This window comes from Lathyrus oleraceus, chromosome 3 (assembly GCF_024323335.1).
Source record: "Lathyrus oleraceus cultivar Zhongwan6 chromosome 3, CAAS_Psat_ZW6_1.0, whole genome shotgun sequence".
Taxonomy (NCBI): domain Eukaryota; kingdom Viridiplantae; phylum Streptophyta; class Magnoliopsida; order Fabales; family Fabaceae; genus Lathyrus; species Lathyrus oleraceus.
The window spans coordinates 375590134-375607638 of NC_066581.1; the positions used below are offsets into that span (position 1 = coordinate 375590134).

The 17505-nt window shown below is 38.0% G+C and overlaps 1 protein-coding gene across 1 annotated transcript; it reads left to right on the plus strand.

Annotated features, from left to right (window-relative positions):
• Positions 1-13786: 13786 nt before the first annotated feature.
• On the plus strand, positions 13787-16257 carry LOC127127801 (cytochrome P450 714C2). The gene is made up of 5 exons (XM_051057085.1): positions 13787-14155; positions 14562-14788; positions 14885-15126; positions 15228-15591; positions 15676-16257. Exons 1-5 carry the CDS (start codon positions 13867-13869, stop codon positions 16099-16101), a joined length of 1548 nt encoding a protein of 515 aa, XP_050913042.1. The 5' UTR covers positions 13787-13866; the 3' UTR covers positions 16102-16257.
• The last annotated feature ends 1248 nt before the right edge of the window (positions 16258-17505 follow it).

Sequence of the window (17505 nt, forward strand, 5' to 3'; positions counted from 1 at the left end):
GGGCCGGTAAGCTGCTGGGTTTATTGTAAGTAAGAGAGGAATCGAGGTTGATCCTGCTAAAAAAAAAAAAAGAGAAAAAGCAATAAGAGAAATGCCTGAACCGAAAAAAAAGAGAGGTTCGTGGTCTATTAGGTAGATTGAACTACATGTCATGGTTCACATCTCCTCTAACAGCCACGTGTGAACCTATACTCAAGCTGTTGAAAAAAGAGATCAAACGGTCAGGTGAAATAATGATTGCCAAGGGGCATTGAGAGATAAAAGAATAAGTTGCAGGAGCCTCTGATTCTGATACCTCCTGTGAAAGGAGCAATTGTTAATCTGGTACTTGACGGCCATCGAGGGGTTTATGAGGTGCGTATTGTGTCAGCATGACAAGTCTTGTCGAAAAGAGCATGCAATTTACCTTAGCAAAAAGTTTACCGACTGTGAAACAATACATTCACTGTTTGAGAAAACTTGATGTACTTTGGCATAGGTTGCTCGCTGACTGAGACAGTATATGCTGGTTCATACCACTTTGTGGATTTCCAAGATGAATCCGATCGAGTATGGGTTTGAGAACCTAGCATTGACCGGACGGGTTGCAAGAGGGCAAATGATTTTGATTGAATACGATATTCAGTACATCTCTCAGAAAGCAATCAAGGGGAGTGTATTGTCTGATTACCTCGCCCAACAACCCGTGGAGGATTATCAACCGAGGAAGTTTGAGTTCCCTGATGAGGACATCTCGAGGTGCTCTGATCGAAAGATTGAGAGTAACCGATCCCGGAGGAGGGGCCTGACCCTGAATCCGAACGGATTCTAATGTCTGATGGGGAGGTTAAGGTGAATAAGCTTTTGCTACCCGGATAACGTTTGAATGCACCGACGGTGTGATTGAGTAGGAAACTGGTATCCTGGGTATCGAATTTCAGTGCGAACATCTACTGGGGCAACGCCTTTCTCACTGGTATATGGGATGGAAGTCGTGCTACCGGTTGAGGTTCAAATTCCCTCTTTGAGAGTCCTGATGGACGTGAAATTGCAAGAGGCGGAATGGGTAAGAACTCGGTATGAAGAGTTAAGCCTGATTGAGGAGAAGAGGCTGACAGCCATCTGTCATGGGCAGTTATACCAGCAGCGGATGAAGCGTGCTTTTGACTGGAGAGTCTGACCTCGGGTGTATCACGTAGGTGATATGGTGCTGAAAAGGATCTTTCCTCCTCAAAACGATCAAAGGGGCAAATGGACACCCAATTATGAAGGTCCATTCGTGGTCAAGAAGGTTTTCTCTGGTGGAGCCTTGTTGTTAACGACCATGGATGGCGAGGATTTTCCATCCCCTGTGAATGCGGACGCAGTTAAAAAATACTTCGTATAAAGAGACCCGCTGGACGAAAAAGAATAAAATAGTCCAGGCAAAAATGGGCATCCCGGCGAACCAAAAAACAGAAAGAAAGGTTCGGGAAAAAATTAGGGATAAAAAGAAAATTTGTACACCCGGCAAGTCGAAAACCTGAAAAGGCGACTTGGGCAAAAAAGGGTATCCCGGTGGACTGAAAACCTGAAAGGGAGGTCCAGGCAAAAGAGGGATTGAAACGAACAACTGCGTCTGGCATGATCGTTTGCGCTTTGGATATGACACCAGGATAATCCCCGGCAGGGATCGGTCGGAAACGTCTTGTTCAGAAGGCAGAAAGCACGGAGAGTCTGAGGACATAGGGGGTGTAACCGAGTTGGAACTCGATGAGATCACGGGTTTCACATTGCCATTAAGATAGATTTTTCCTTTTGTGCGCAATTACCTCTTTTCAGGAATTGCTTCCTTTGTATCGCTCAATTTGAGCCACACTTTTCAATCAATAAAATGCATATTCAGTCAAATAATTTTTGTTTTTGTTTTTCATTACCGCTTTGATTACAAAAACATCCAGATTATTGTGATAAAGAATCTTGCATTTTAAGACATACAGGTCCCTTCCAATGCATGCTTATAAGATTGAAATTTGAAATCTTATTCGGAAGGTGGAGTGACCCAAGTGTTGAAATCTTGACACGCCTGGGGCATGGTTTTATCTAATGATCTCTTTTGCAGGTACTGTTAGATATTTTCACTCACTTGCAGGTTGTGATGTGGAAGCTTTTGATAAAAGAATCCCCATGGAGTCCAATCAGAGACGAATGAATAAAAGAAAGGTGGAAAGACGGCGATGGACGTACGACGGTCCCTGAGAATTAATCAAGAAGACTCTTCAAAGTCTGAAGATTGAAAAGTTTGTATCGATCCCAGGAGTTCGATCTCCGTCGAGTGAGGAGCAGTTGGGAATACAAGGTGATGAATCAGAAAAGTCCAGACGAGTCTGGGAGTTCTCAAAATTGGAAAGCTGACGGTGGAGTTGGATGATGAATATCAATGGTTCGACGAGTCGACGGGTGTTCAGTACCAAAATTTCCTCATCTCTCCAAGCAGAGTCGTGAGAATTAAATTCCCCAGCAGATCCAAGGTCTGTGTCTTCCCTAGCAGGGTCAGGATGGTTATCCCCAGCAGGTTTTAAATTAATGCTTCCCCAGTCTCTGGGCCTGAAGGTTGCAAATTCCCCAGCGGAAGTATCTGTGGGCGGTGGCTTCCCTAGCAGAGTCGGGATTTATATCCCCAGCAAGTCAGAGACTGTTGGTTCCCCACAGAGTGTGTTGGTGGATCTTACCCCAGCAATTCCCCAAGCGGATCGGGTGCAGAGGAGGTTTATCCCCAGCAAGGGTTGCCTTTTCCCAGCAGCAATGCTATTCCCCAGCCGGGTGGAGTTGGAGTGTTTGCGAGTTTCTCAGCAGAGTGCCTCGAGCTCCCCAGAAGAGTCTCTTGAGGGGGATGCTTTTTTATGCATACATCATTTAGGAGATCATAGCATATTGCATAATAAATCGCGTAGCATTTCCATGATTATGGAGCATTACGTTGAAAAAAGTCATTCATCATTGCAAGCATAGGCTAGTCTCGAGCCGTGGTTACTGTTTGAGATGTGGTTTTGCCAGTGGGTGAAGATGCTACTCAAGCCGTGGTTACCGTTTGAGGAGTGGTTTCACTAGTTGGAAGATCAGCAACATTGCAAGTATCAGTAATCCCAAGCCGTGGTTACCATTCGAGAATGGGTTTTGCCGGTCAGTGAAGATGATACTCTGAGGAGTTTAGCATCATGACGTCAGATCTGCAGTTTCCCCAGTAGTGCGATACTGGAGGAAACTTTTCCGTCGGACAGAGATGGAAATGAAAATCGGAGAATGTTACGCGATCAGCGCGACTCGAGCCGTGGTTACCGTTTGAGATTTGGTTTCGCCGGATGGTGAAGGTGTCACTCTGAGGAGTTCAGCATCGTGATTTTGGAGCAACGGTATTTCCCAGTTAATCCCCGACAAGCGTCTGCCTGGTTTTGGACAAATGTGGATGTCGTTCCTACGATACTAGTAAGTGTCGTGTCGATCCCCGTAATGCGAGTTTTCTTTGATGTCAAGTAAACATCATTGTTCGATGTCCAGTAAACGTCGAGTTTCCTCCTAGTCATCAGTATATGTTTGGTCGAGTATTCTTTGGTGTTAGTAAACATCATTGTTCGATGTCCAGTAAACGTCGAGTTTCCTCCTAGTCATTGGTTAATGTCTGGTCGAGTTTTCTTTGGTGTCAGTAAACATCATTGTTCGATGTCCAGTAAACGTCGAGTTTCCTCCTAGTCATTGGTTAATGTCTGGTCGAGTTTTCTTTGGTGTCAGTAAACATCATTGTTCGATGTCCAGTAAACGTCGAGTTTCCTCCTAGTCATTGGTTAATGTCTGGTCGAGTTTTCTTTGGTGTAAGTAAACATCATTGTTCGATGTCAGTAAACGTCGAGTTTTCTCCTAGTCATCAGTATATGTCTGGTCGAGTTTTCTTTGGTGTCAAGTAAACATCATTGTTCGATGTCCAGTAAACGTCGAGTTCCCTCCCAGTCATCAGTATATGTCTGGTCGAGTATTCTTTGGTGTCAGTAAACATCATTGTTCGATGTCCAGTAAACGTCGAGTTTCTTCCTAGTCATCAGTCAATGTCTGGTCGAGGACCCTCTGATATGTCGCCCTCAGAGTGGTGTTTTGGTGTTATTTCCGACGTTGCCAGCGGAATTATCACAAGTTTCTGGAGAACGGGGTTCAAACGGAGAAAGGGAAATGTTGAGGCATTTTCTAGAGAACGGGGTTCAAATGGAGAAAAGGAAACACGAGGTGTTTTCTGGAGAACGGGGTTCACAATGGCGATCACAAGTTATCGTCAGGCGACTGGGGTTCAAATGGAGAATGGGGTTCATTATTTTGGGCAAACAAGATGTCGGGGTTCAAATGCAGTGATCCGGGATCATTTGCGCGAAGGAAAATTTCGGGGTTCAAGAAAAGCAAGAAAAAGATTATCAATCAGAAAGTTTCGGGGTTCAAGAAAAAGTCAAAGTAATAATAATAATAATCCCCAGCGGGTGTGGTTTTCAGGCCATGGTTATCCCTGGGTTACCATTTATTTTGGTATCCAGGTCAACATTCTGTTTCGGTACTCAGGCCGACTTTCTCCGTACCAGACGAATTTTTCTTTTTCAAGATTGTTTCTTTGCCGATTCTGACAGGCATTGTGAATTATTTCCCATCAGAGTGCAAATTGTTCGTCTGTTCTTGGTATTCAATCACTCTTCACCCTGATCATCTGAAAGCCGAGGCTATTCATATCGACAGGTTCACAGTGGATTGAATAGGGGCAGCTGTAACACCTCAAAAATTGCCCTCCTCTCTTGGGACTAGCTTAATATATTGCATATCATTTTGTAGGTCTTTAGTCATTACATATTTGCATATCATATGGCAACATTGAACAAGTCATCCTCCTAGGTCTTGATCAGAAGGCAAAGAGGTTGAGATTCAAGCTAAGGGTTTCATGGGATTGATCACTAATCATCTAAGGGTTGGTGCTTCAAATTAGGGTTTCATGGTTCCTCAAGGAGGTTGAGCATCATCTTGGTTGAAATGGTACATCATCATCATCATGGTCTTGTCATCGTCAAGAGGTTCCTTATATTTGATCAGATTCCTTGAGATTAGGGTTTTGACCTCTGGTCAACCCTAATCATCTGAATTGTGCCAATCAGGGTTTGTCAAGGAGATGAGGTCTTCATTGAGATGGGGGATCATTTTATGGTTTCATTGAGTTTATGGAAGCTAGGGTTTCATCATTGAGCCATTTCATCAGGAGTTTGAAGCTCAAGATCATCAATGTACAGCCAATTCACCTATCAGCCAACCAAAAGTCAACTGATGGATTTGGAGGTGGGAGAGGGTTAGAGACGCTTCATTCATGTCCAAACAAGTTTTATTTGACATTTCAAACATCAAGAATGAAGAAAATAAAGTCAGATGAAAACTTTCCAAAAATAGAAAGTGACTTGTAATTCAAAATTGCCAAAAATGGAAAGGTTTTCACCTCAAAATTACATGTCCAAAAATGCTTCAAATGAAATTTTGTTCAACATGAAAGTTGAATATCTTGCTCCCACCTTTCCAAAAAGTCCAAGAACATGAATTTCTCATTTGTGGTTGGCAAGTTATGATCAAATCATTGTCAAGAAAAGTTGAATTTCAAAGTTGGATAACTTTTGATCCAAATGGCCAAATGGAGTGAGACTTTTTGGAGCAAATTTCTTTTGATCTCCTCTATTCAATTCATGCATCATATTTCATTAAAACTCATCACACAAAAAGTGCATTTTTCAAGTGAACTTATTTTGAATTTGGAGGGAAAAAGGTGATTTTGAGAAATATTCATTGTTTTCACTCAATTCCACTTGCATTAGCTTACAAACCACATTTCTGAATTGCTCCAAACCAGAAATTACACTGTTACATTGATTTTCACATGAGAGGGTGAATTGGTCAAATTACCATTTAGCATGAAACTTGATTTTCACTTAAACACTTGCAATTACACTAATCATGATTAGCCACATGTTTAACATCACATATAAAACCATAATCATAACTGTTTTCTAATTAACCATAACAGAATTGTGAATTCTAGATCTAGATCCAAAACTTTTTCATTTTTCTCTCAACTTTCTTCATCAATTTTCTTCATTCTTTTTGCCTTGCCTTCGATCAATTCATCATCTACATGCATATTGGAAGTGGATTGAAGCAAAATCTTGGAGAAATCTTGAAGAATCGTGGACTGTTACAAGAGTGTTCAACAATGGCAAATGGAGATTTCATCGTGTTCAAGCACTGTTGAGCTAAAGCCTTGCATTCATTCATCTTCCACATCATCATAGAACTTCTGTTTTGCACTTCCATGGCCTGAAACGCGCGATTTCACATCTGCAATTCTAAGAAGGTCAGTTTTCGATTTGCCTAATTCATGCAATTGATATATGCTTTAGATAGATCTTGCTTAGGAGGTAATTCTGCAAGTTGAATCACTGAATTTGGTTGAGAAACAAGGAAGTTATGATGATTTGAATGTTGACATGTGAAACTTTCTTTGATCGATTCTTTGAGCATGAGTAGAATTAGATGAAATTATTGTTGGATTCGTGATGTACGTTAGAAGACCTTTCTAGTGATATGCGTTTTGTTGATTTTGGTGAACATTTGTTCATGCGCTGGGTTTTGATGAAGAACATTGGATGAATGTTTGAAAAATTTTCCAGAACCTAGTTTGATCTTCATTTTCGCGTTTGGCATGGCTTTAGGTGTTAGCGCGCGCAGCATTTCAAAAGTGGCCTCCCTTCGATTCTGGCCGAGCACATTTCATTTTGGCATTTAGCATTTTCTCATCATTATGCTTTACATGTTCATATCACTTGTTTCATGATTTTTTATTTTTTCTTTACATTCCAAAATTCATAACTTCATAACCATTGATCCAATTAACATGAAATTTTTTGTGCCATGATCCTTGTAACCTCTACTATTTTTTGGTTATTTTTGCAAAAATTGTGCACGTGTGATTTTCTGTTTTGGCTAGGGTTTGTTCACATGTGTTCTTTCATGCACCTTGCTTGATGTTTTGATTGTGAAATGATGATGCTTAATCCAAAATTCTTGAAATTTTGCATGTGTAAAATAGACATCTCAAGGAACATTTTGGTATAGAGTTTGTGATTTTTGCTTTCCTGGTTGATGAGATATAAGCTGTTGAATCTAGGTGTGACAATGTGTGTCACACCATTTCTTGTCTAACTTCCTGATTTTATTTTCCATGCCAGATGAACTTGAATTGATCTGAATATTTGCATGTTGATTCTTATGGATGTTAAGTTTGCTTGTGAATTTTCCTGGAATTTTTGAATGCATTTCCTATTTGTTTGAGAATTTCTCCCCTGTTTGACCAATTGTGAACCTTTTGTGAGTCATGATCTCATATGTTTTGTGAAATTCTTGTGGTTTATTGGATGGACTTGAAATTTGGCATGTGTATTATAGACATCTTGAAGTTTGCCATGGTTTTGGTTTCACTCATTTATCATGTTTGGTTTCTGTTTTATGATTGTTTGAAGTTGATGCATGATTTAATGCCTTGTATGAGCTTGTTTGAGTATGCTTTGGCTTGATGAATTTAATTGACTTGCTTCCCTTTGTCCAAATGGCCTGAAATTTGGTGTGATGATCCTTTAATGAGTGCTGTTTAGCCATGAATGTTTTGGGAATTTATTGAATTGTTTGTGAGTTGATTTGAATTGGATCTTTCTGTTTGGTCCTATGAGGTTCTAAATTGCATGCTTTGCCTTCTATGCTTCATGAAATGAAATTGGTGTATGACATGAATGTGAGACCACTTGGATTTGTTTCTCATTTGATTGATCTTGATTTTTGATAATTTTCATGTTCTGTTTTGGTTTATTGCTCCCATTTTGACCCTAGGCCATGTCCTAGTGGTTAGTGCTTAATGTTTGAGTTGTGTTTTCAGGACAAAAAGCATATGGCATGGAGGAATTAATTCACTTGGCTTGAGTAGCTTATTTGATTGATGTTGATTAACATTAAGTTTGTTTTGTAGGTGGCTTCTAAGTCATTTGTGTTGAGCATTGGCTTATGCTTTGCTTGATGCATTGCTTGTGTACAGTTAACTGTTGACTTTTAGTTTGTCTGTTTGACTGTTTGAGTTGTGTATTGACTGTGTTAGATTGATTTCAGGTACCTTAGTTGCTATAGTTCATTTTGAACTTGCTTTTGCTGTTTCTTGGTTGCTTAACCAATTGAGGTAGAACTCACTAACTCCATGTAGTCTGGAAGACCTGGCCTGTTACTTGGCCAGGCACCTGTCTGAAGTCCTCCTTAAGAGGCAATGCTTGTGCTTGTTTATCTTTGTCCCCAAGCAGGAAAAGACCTTTGTTAAGGCAATTGGCATATACAAGAGATGTGCAATCCATCTCCTGCTATTCAGTTGAGTCATCTCTTTGCTCACACAACTGGTGTTGATGCATTGTAGATAGTAACCCAAGATCCTTGTACAGTTGTACAGTTGAGTCAGTGTCATAAGTGTAGAAGGGTTCCCACTTTCTGAACCCACACTTCATTTGTCTGAAGCTCTCCCTGGCCAGGGATAAGAGCTGTGAGGCACACCCCTCACTTCTTATTTCATCTGCTTCACCCTAACTCTCAATGTTAGGGTTAAGAGCTAACATCACCTGATACAGTTGGCTTGCTTTTGCAGCCTAACCCTTGTGTGAGCCCACTTTGTCTGTATATAGTGTGTGCTAATTGTGAATGTTTGCTTTGTTTTGATTATGCTTGCATGCTTTGTTTTGATTATGCTTGCATGCTTTGCTTTGCCTGAGCAAGATAGATAGCCAACCTTAACTTAGGGATGATGTGCATGATAACATCTAGGCTCGAGTCATAGTCTCCCTAGTTGTGTCTCCCTCTGTATCTGGTTAGGCTAGTCTTTCTCCCCTGTTAAGGGGAACTACGTTGCCCTGATCCTCATACCAGATGAGGTACGTAGGCAGGAGGTCGTACGAGATCTCTCCGGGCACCCTTTTCTTTTTTTTGAGTGTGTTGTGCTTGACAGCTATCAGGCTCGAGTTCCCGACTCCCTGTTAGTCTGTGTGTTCACCCTTTCCCTTTTTGTGTGTGTTTGCTTGACAGTTGCTAGGCTCGAGTTCCCGACTCCTTAGTAGCTTGTTGCTTGTTTCTTCTTGTGTGTGTTAGGAGACGGATGTAAGCCCAGCCATTGGCATTCCGTATCCTATTGTTGTGTGCTTGGAGTCCGGTATAAGTCCATCAAGTGGCATCTGGTTTCCAGTGTGGGTTTGTTTGGTTCGGAAGCTGATGTAAGTCCAGCGATTGGCATTCGGGTTCCATGTTTGCCTTTCTGTGCGTGTGTTTGTTTCGACGTGCGTGAGCCGAACTACGGTAGCTCTGATTCTCATTCCAGATGAGATACGTAGGCATAGGATGCGATATCCTAGCGAGCCCTCTCCCCTCTTCTCCCACCTGTGTTGTGTGTGTGTGTGATGTTTGTTTTAGCAACCTTTTCCTATCTGTCTGAGCGTGGATCCCGTCGAGTACGACGGATGCGTAGGGGTGCTAATACCTTCCCTTCGCATAACCGACTCCCGATCCCATTCTCTTTGGTCGCGAGACCATGTCTTTTCCAGGTTTACTTCGAGCGTTTCCTTTCCCTCTTTTGGGATAAATAACGCACGGTGGCGGCTCTGTGTTGTTTTTGTTTTAGCCCGCCGGTTGTTTTTCGCGGATGCGACATTGAGGTAATTTACTTGCTCCACTCTTGGTATATGGCTTCAGAATACATAGCAAAATGAGAACCCCACAAATTTCAACCTACTAGTTGTGCCTATTGGACTTGAGTTACCTGTTGAGTTCCTATGTTCAATGCTTTCAGTATCCTTTCTACTTCATCTCCAACTGTATCTTCTAACTTTATATTTTAAGTGGCTTGTTTCAAACCAATAACTCATTCTGGCTTGTTAGTCCATCTATCATATAATTCAATATGTTCATTGGCAGCAATGGCTTCAATAAATTTCTTGATACTAGTGGTTGTTGTAAATTTTTCAGAGCCATAAACACCTGTATCAATGAACTATTTAGTCTTAGTTTGAGGTCATTACAAAACATTTTCATATGTTCTATTTTATCTAGATTGTCTGTATGGCACGCAACCAACAACTTTTTTTTGAATGCATTTCCTTACGATTCACATTCCTCAATTTTAAAATTGATGATTTCGTATCATTTTCTAAGGAAAACTGAAGTAGGAAAATATTCATTCAGAAAAGATGTTTCCATCTCTTCCCAAGTTGTAATTTTGTCTGTTGGAAGTGAGCAAAACCATTCTTCAGCATCTTCTGCTTCATTCTCAATTTCTCGTGTTCTTCTATATGCTCATCTATCTTCAGAGTTGTACTCATTGTTCTAAATCTCTGCAGATGTTTGTTGGCATTTTCATTTATTTTACTTGTGAAAGGCCTATTCTCTAGCTGATGGAGCATTGTTGGGTGTAATTGAAAGTTAGGCATATTCACCTGTTGATTTACTATTTTCAGTCTACTTCTCGTGTGTTTTCTCTTCCATAGTCTCCAAGTAGTCTCTCAAGGGCTAATGGATCTTTATTTATTGGTTGTTCTATTTATTTTTTTGATTATTTATTTGATGGGTGAGGTCTTGTCTCCTCTTATTCTTCCAGCTTCTGCAATCGAGCTTTCCTGAGATGAAAACGTAAGGTTCTTTTTATTTTTGTGTCAAAAGAAAAATTAACTGAGGATTCTCCTCGCATATCAGAAACATGTTAGTTATAACAAAAATAAAAATATTTTTTTTGGTCCTAGAGCAACAAAATTTTAACTAAAATTAAATTGTAAATTCTATAATCTTTTGGCATTCCTCGACAACAACGTCAAAAACTTCATCAAAAAATTAAGAAGTGAATTAATTTTCCAATGTAGAAATACCGGTGGTTACCGGAATATCGATCTCAAGGAGTGTGCTATATTCAAGAGTTTGGTTTAACTTTAGTTGAACAAAAAGGTATTTTGGGGTTTGGATTTTGATTGTTTGCAACAAAAGATAAAATATGAGTAAATTCAATATAATAAAAAGTAATATGAGAAGAACATTCCAGAGATGAGAGTTTGATCTTGAATTCGTTGGTATCCTAAATCGATGTTGTAACAAAGAAGTTTGTCTCCAACAAATTACTTGTTCATAAGATTATCTATCCCAAAATTCTTAGCGAATAGACCTTTGATATTCAAATAAATTCATATGGCTATTAGTAAATTGTAAATGAACCTGGGTATTTGGGTATTCAATTATCAAGAACAAAATAGTTTCTAGCGGGTATCCCTAGACCAAGATGATACCTAATCTAAAATATTTCAATCAAACCTTACGTGTTGAAATGCCTTTCTAGCAGGTAACCTAAATCAATTCTTAGTTTATCAATATAGCAAATCATTAAGCACATAAATAATATAATGAGAAAAAAAACTCTTAGTTATTACAATCATCAACTCAGAAATACAAAAATTATCAAGAACAATGACTCATCCCTAACATTAAGGGGTTTAGTTACTCATAACATGAACAAAATCGATAATAAAGGTCATAAACATTACACAATTATCGCAAAGGAGGAAGCTTTAATGGAGGGATCCGTTGAATTGGTGCTTCCTGTTGTTCCTATTGTGTTTACCCTGCTTCAAGATGATATTTTGCCATCCAAATTCCAAGATAAAACCTCAAAATCTTGTTCTCCTTCTTTTAATATTCCGCTGGGCTTTTGAAACAGATATCGACGTCCAAACCTGTGTTAGACACGTCTGGAGATGCATTTGGACAAATACATGTTTTTTCCCTTGAAACCCTACATACGCGTCTTGGGACGCATATGAAATGCTGCATAATTCTATATGCATCTGGGGCGTTGCTCTATCCCATACGCATCTAGGGACGTATGAGGATTCCCATACAGATCTGGAAATTCCCATTAGAAAATTGTTCTGGACCGACCAGAATGACCATCATCCGACGATCCAAAAGGACTAATGTTTCGCTCGAAAATTCTCATAGCCCAGGAAAACTATCCTACGGAAGAGCATATGAGATTCAAGGCCAAAATACATCCAACGTCTTCTCGCACCACCTGCCTAGAGAATAACAAGTTGTTATAATCACTTCAGTATGTAAAGACAAACGCAAAGAATCTCAGGTATATAATTTCAATTTTAAATTTTTGTGTTAATCTTGCATGTTAGCTCTTCATTCTCCACATCTGAGGTTCACATCCACTGATATTCATCGCAATCACTTGTGCTCTTATCAATCGTGATTCCATAACGGAACAAAAATATATAACTATAATAATTATTAATATAAAGTATTTGTAGGAATATTAAAATATTAAATGTAATTACTAGTAGTTTGAGATAAAGTTGTATGCATATTTTATTTTAGATACGCACATTTATTTTGTTATATTTTAAATGCGCATATTTTTAAAAAAATAATATTATTTTAAGACCTTAAAGAATGTTTTTGGTATATTTAGGAGTGTTCATGGTTGCGACTCGACCCACGAATCCGTTGATTCAAACTAAACTAACTCATAATTACCCAAACTCATTCATTTACGCGTATACTCAACCCACTCATAACAACTCATATAATTTTGGTTCGGGGTATCAGATTTGAATTTTGTAATCCGTTGACTCGACCTATTGGTATGACTTTAGTAATTTCTTATTATTTTTATTATTATTTTAAATAAAAATATAAAATTAATATCTCACTAATAACCATAATTTTTCTAAAAAAAATATTTTGTAACGATAATACTATTAAACCAATGAATTTACGTAATTCTAAGATTAAATATTTTTTTTTATCATTTTCAACTTAGTCGTGATGATGAATTTTATTAAATATTATATTATGTGTTTCATTGAATTTGAGTGTTATAAATGAATATGATTGTATTGAGTTGTGTTATATTTTTTTAAACCGACAAAAAGAATCATAAAAAAATAATTTTTATTTGAAACACAATCCGCGAACCCAACCCAACCCATTTAATGAAAGTTTCTGTTGGGATCGGTTTTGACAATGAAATTATGGATTGAACGACCGACTCAACTCATTGAAGTTTAAACAGGTTGAGTAACGGGTTAGGGCAAACCCGATCCAACTCAACCCGTATACACCCCTAAGTATACTCGTTCGGATCGATTTTGACAATGAAATTACGGATTGAACGACTGACTCAACTCATTGAAGTTTGAACAGGTTGAGTAACGGGTTAGGGCAAACCCGATCCAACCCAACCCGTATACACCCCTAATTATACTCGTTAGGATCGGTTTTGACAATAAAATTACGGATTGAACGACTGACTCAACTCATTGAAATTTGAATATGTTGAATAACGGGTTAGACAAACCCGATGCAATACAACCCGTATACACCCCTAAATAATATACTCGTTAGCCTTTCCCTAAAATAATTATTCATTAATTTTAAGCATAGTTACAATTTTTTATAATTATTCATTACCATTAATTGCTTTGTCATCTTATTGAATATAGTAATTCTTAAAAGAATTAGTTTTGGCATGAAAAAAGAAATAGAGCGCAGTTTATTGCTGATTTGTATCTTTCTATTTAAACTTTATTATATGGAAGACATAATGAATTATGGTTATTTATGAGTCTATTAAATATTTTAACTTTAATGGGCCTTTTTACCTATCTATGAGATTAAATACATTCTAATAAATAGTTTTGAACATAGGTAGTGGAAGAGACAAAATTCAAATAATAAAGCGAAGCAACGGTAGGTAGTGGAAGAGACAATTGTTGAAGAATGAGCATAGTTGTTGAAGTTGTGGTGGCTCTTGGAGCAGTTTTTGTTGTATTCATCCATTTTCTGCATGTTTTGGTTTTGAGACCAAAATCACTTAGAGCAAAGCTTCATAGGCAAGGGATTCATGGTCCTTCTCCTCACTTCTACTCCGGTAACATCCCTCAAATCAAGAACCTTTTACTCCAACAGCAACAACAACAAGATGAACATGTTCCTGTTTCTGTTTCTATATCTCATAGCTGGACTTCAAATCTGTTCCCTCATATTCACAAGTGGAGAAATCAATATGGTCAATTACTCTCTCCTTTCTCATACTTATTTCTTTTTAGAATACAGAAACAGATCTAAACTTCCAATGAATTTTTGTGATATTTGAGTTTGATGGTTAATTTGTAGAAATGTTCTCTAGTTTATAAGATTCTTCCAAGATGAGAAATGATTACGTAGTTATCTGTGTAGCACCAACACTTCTTGACAAAATGCGCGTCTAAGTGTTTGTGTCGGACACCAATACCAACACAACACTGACATTACCAACACAACACTGACATTTGTGATTACGTTCACTTATTACCATGTGTCAATTGTCTGGTATCCATGTTTCATAGTTCGTCCTTAACTCCCAGAGTTCGGAGGAAAGATAACTTATGCTGTTAGTTTTGAGTACAAGACTTTGATTTTAATTTGGTATGTAGGTCCAATATATTTGTTTTCTTCTGGGAGTATACAATGGTTAATGGTGGCAGAAATGGTAATGGTGAAGGAAATCCTCCTAAACACCTCTTTAAATCTAGGGAAGCCTTCTTATCTTTCAAAAGATATGGGACCACTCCTAGGCCAAGGTATATTATCATCGAGTGGGCCGACTTGGGCTCATCAGAGGAAGATAATCGCGCCGGAACTGTATCTAGATAAGGTGAAGGTAAGTGTATGCAATAGTTATGGCATTGCTAACTGCTTGTAAATGTTGATTAACATAACATTCTAACAATTTTCTTTTATGTAAAAAATGTTGAAGGCTATGGTTGATCAAATAGTTGATTCAACAAACATAATGCTGAGATCTTGGGAGAGTAGAATAGAACGAGACGGAGTAGTTTCAGAGATTAAAATTGACGAAGATCTGCGAAGCTTGTCGGCTGACATAATTTCTAGAGCTTGTTTTGGGAGCAATTATGCACCAGGAAAGGAAATATTCACAAAGCTTAGAGATCTTCAAAAACTCCTCTCTAAGATATCTGTTGGAGTTCCGGGCCTTAGGTACGCGTCGTGAATCATTAGAGTCATTTTCTTGTTCTTGTTAGATAGGAGTATGCATATGATGATACTAATGTGGAAAATGTTATCATAATTTGTTTTAGATATTTTCCAAACAAGAGAAATAGACAGATATGGAGATTAGAGAAAGAGATCAACTCTAATATATCAAAGCTCGTAATACAACGCCAAGACGAAGGTCATGAGCAAGATCTCTTGCAAACGATACTCGAGGGTGCAAAGAATTGTGACGGCCTTTTATCAAATTCAATCTCGCGAGACAGGTTCATTATAGATAACTGCAAAAATATATTCTTCGCTGGACATGAAACTACTGCGATTACTGCATCGTGGTGCTTAATGTTATTAGCTGCGTACCAAGATTGGCAAGACCGTGCTCGTGCAGAGGTGCTTGAAGTTTGCGGAAATGGTAATCTAGATGCAAGTATGCTTAGAAGCATGAAAACGGTATGCTTAATAATCTTTTCAAAGCCTCATTATCATTCTTATGCATTAAGTAAAGATCTTCTATAAAAATGCTGTAATTCGCAGTTAACGACGGTGATTCAAGAGACTTTAAGGCTTTATCCACCAGCAGCTTTTGTTGTCAGAACAGCTTTCCAAGATATTAACATAAACGGTATCAAAGTTCCAAAAGGCATGAACATTCAGATTCCAATCTCAATATTGCAGCAAGATATTGATCTTTGGGGTCCTGATGCCTACAAGTTCAACCCCGACAGATTTGCGAATGGCGTGCTTGGAGCCTGCAAGATTCCACAGGCTTATATGCCGTTCGGAATCGGTGCCCGTGTTTGCGCTGGACAGCATTTTGCTATGATAGAATTGAAGGTGGTTTTGTCTCTTATCCTGTCGAATTTTCGGTTCTCTCTTTCGTCAAGTTACTGTCATTCGCCAGCGTTTCGTTTGGTTATAGAACCTGGTCAGGGAGTTGTTCTCAACATGACAAGAATTTAAGCAACAATGACACTAAAATGCTTCACCCCATGTTCTATGGGAATGTTTGTATAGTAATAAGACAAACAGTGGAGAATAATTGTTTTTATCATATTGATTATGCTCCTCACTCAGCAGCCTTTTTTTTTTTAATTATGATGAGAGCAATTTTTGTGAGGTGTTTTCTCCTTTCTGATTAACTATCCACTGTTTAATCATTCTTTAGGATAGTAGTTTTCCACTATTTCTAACAGTAATTTAAAAAAAAAACATATTCATGGTAAATTTTGATTTCTTATGGGTATAGGCTCTTTCATCAATTCTAAGTAAGGCTGGTTCCCATTTTTATTCAAGACGGTTGCCTAATCTAGGAAGGGAGCTCTGAGTCAATTGGGGATTTTGCATAGTAATATATGGCGATTTACCAAATTTAAAGTGTGTCACTTAGGAAGTTTATCACTTTTGAAATCACTAAGGATTAAGGGTGTTAGCAGATAATACAAAATAGAGGGTCCGAATCAAATAAAACTAGAAAAAACTAATATGTTATCGTTGAATAATATATTATTTACAAGTCATTCCAACCATAAGATTGAGGAGTTTGTATGGCGGTTTAATGTGAATTGTTTAATTTCATGGGTTTTGGCACTTTCGAAATCAGTCAGAATTATAGATGTAAGCGGATAATACAAAATTAAATAATCAAATCAAGCAAAACTAGGAAAAATTAATATGTTCTTGTTGTTTGAACAAACGACTCCAAACATAAAAAAGGAGGTAAATTGTGATATTTGAATTTTAAATTTGTTTTTTGCGAAAGATTGTTTTTAAGTTAATTGATTTTAATAAAAGGGTAAAAGTAGAGAATTAGATAATGAAAACAAAAAAGATAGAAACGAAATAGATATAGTTAGAGAGATCACACACTTTACTCTTGTTCTAAAGAGTTTTCTCTTGAGATTTTCATTATTAACACTTTGAACTTTTACATAGGTTCAGTCCAATAATTTTTCTTACACCAAATTTTTTACAAGTTTAGCTTGCAACCTCTAAGTTAATTATAAATGTACAAGAGAACTAAGTGTTAGAACAAGATTTGATTATGCATTTATACCTTGAATTTTGATGATAACAATGTTGTATTTGTGTGAGAATAATTTTGGTATCCTTATGGTTTATTATTGTGTATCTTTAATAGCCAGTTATGATTATGAGTATATGATCTGTAAAGTCATCAGTTTCTAAACAATGAGTTCCAATTCCGCTTTTGCGCCAGTTATAAGAAGTTCTGAAAGATGTTCAATATTGATGCTGCAATGGTCTTTCTGCTTCTGTACTTATTCACTTCTGAGAAGCTTTTGAGGAGACGTTATGTTGTTGCTGCAACGTTCTCTCAATTCGTGCTTCTTGACGTGACTCTAATCA

What these genes read in the sequence shown, in the direction of transcription:
- LOC127127801 (XM_051057085.1), top strand. Translation starts at nt 13,867, where the DNA reads ATGAGCATAGTTGTTGAAGTTGTGGTGGCTCTTGGAGCAGTTTTTGTT. An exon ending in TGTATCTAGATAAGGTGAAG is followed by an intron (nt 14,789 to 14,884) that starts GTAAGTGTATGC and finishes AAAATGTTGAAG; the next exon opens with GCTATGGTTGATCAAATAGT. An exon ending in GTTGGAGTTCCGGGCCTTAG is followed by an intron (nt 15,127 to 15,227) that starts GTACGCGTCGTG and finishes AATTTGTTTTAG; the next exon opens with ATATTTTCCAAACAAGAGAA.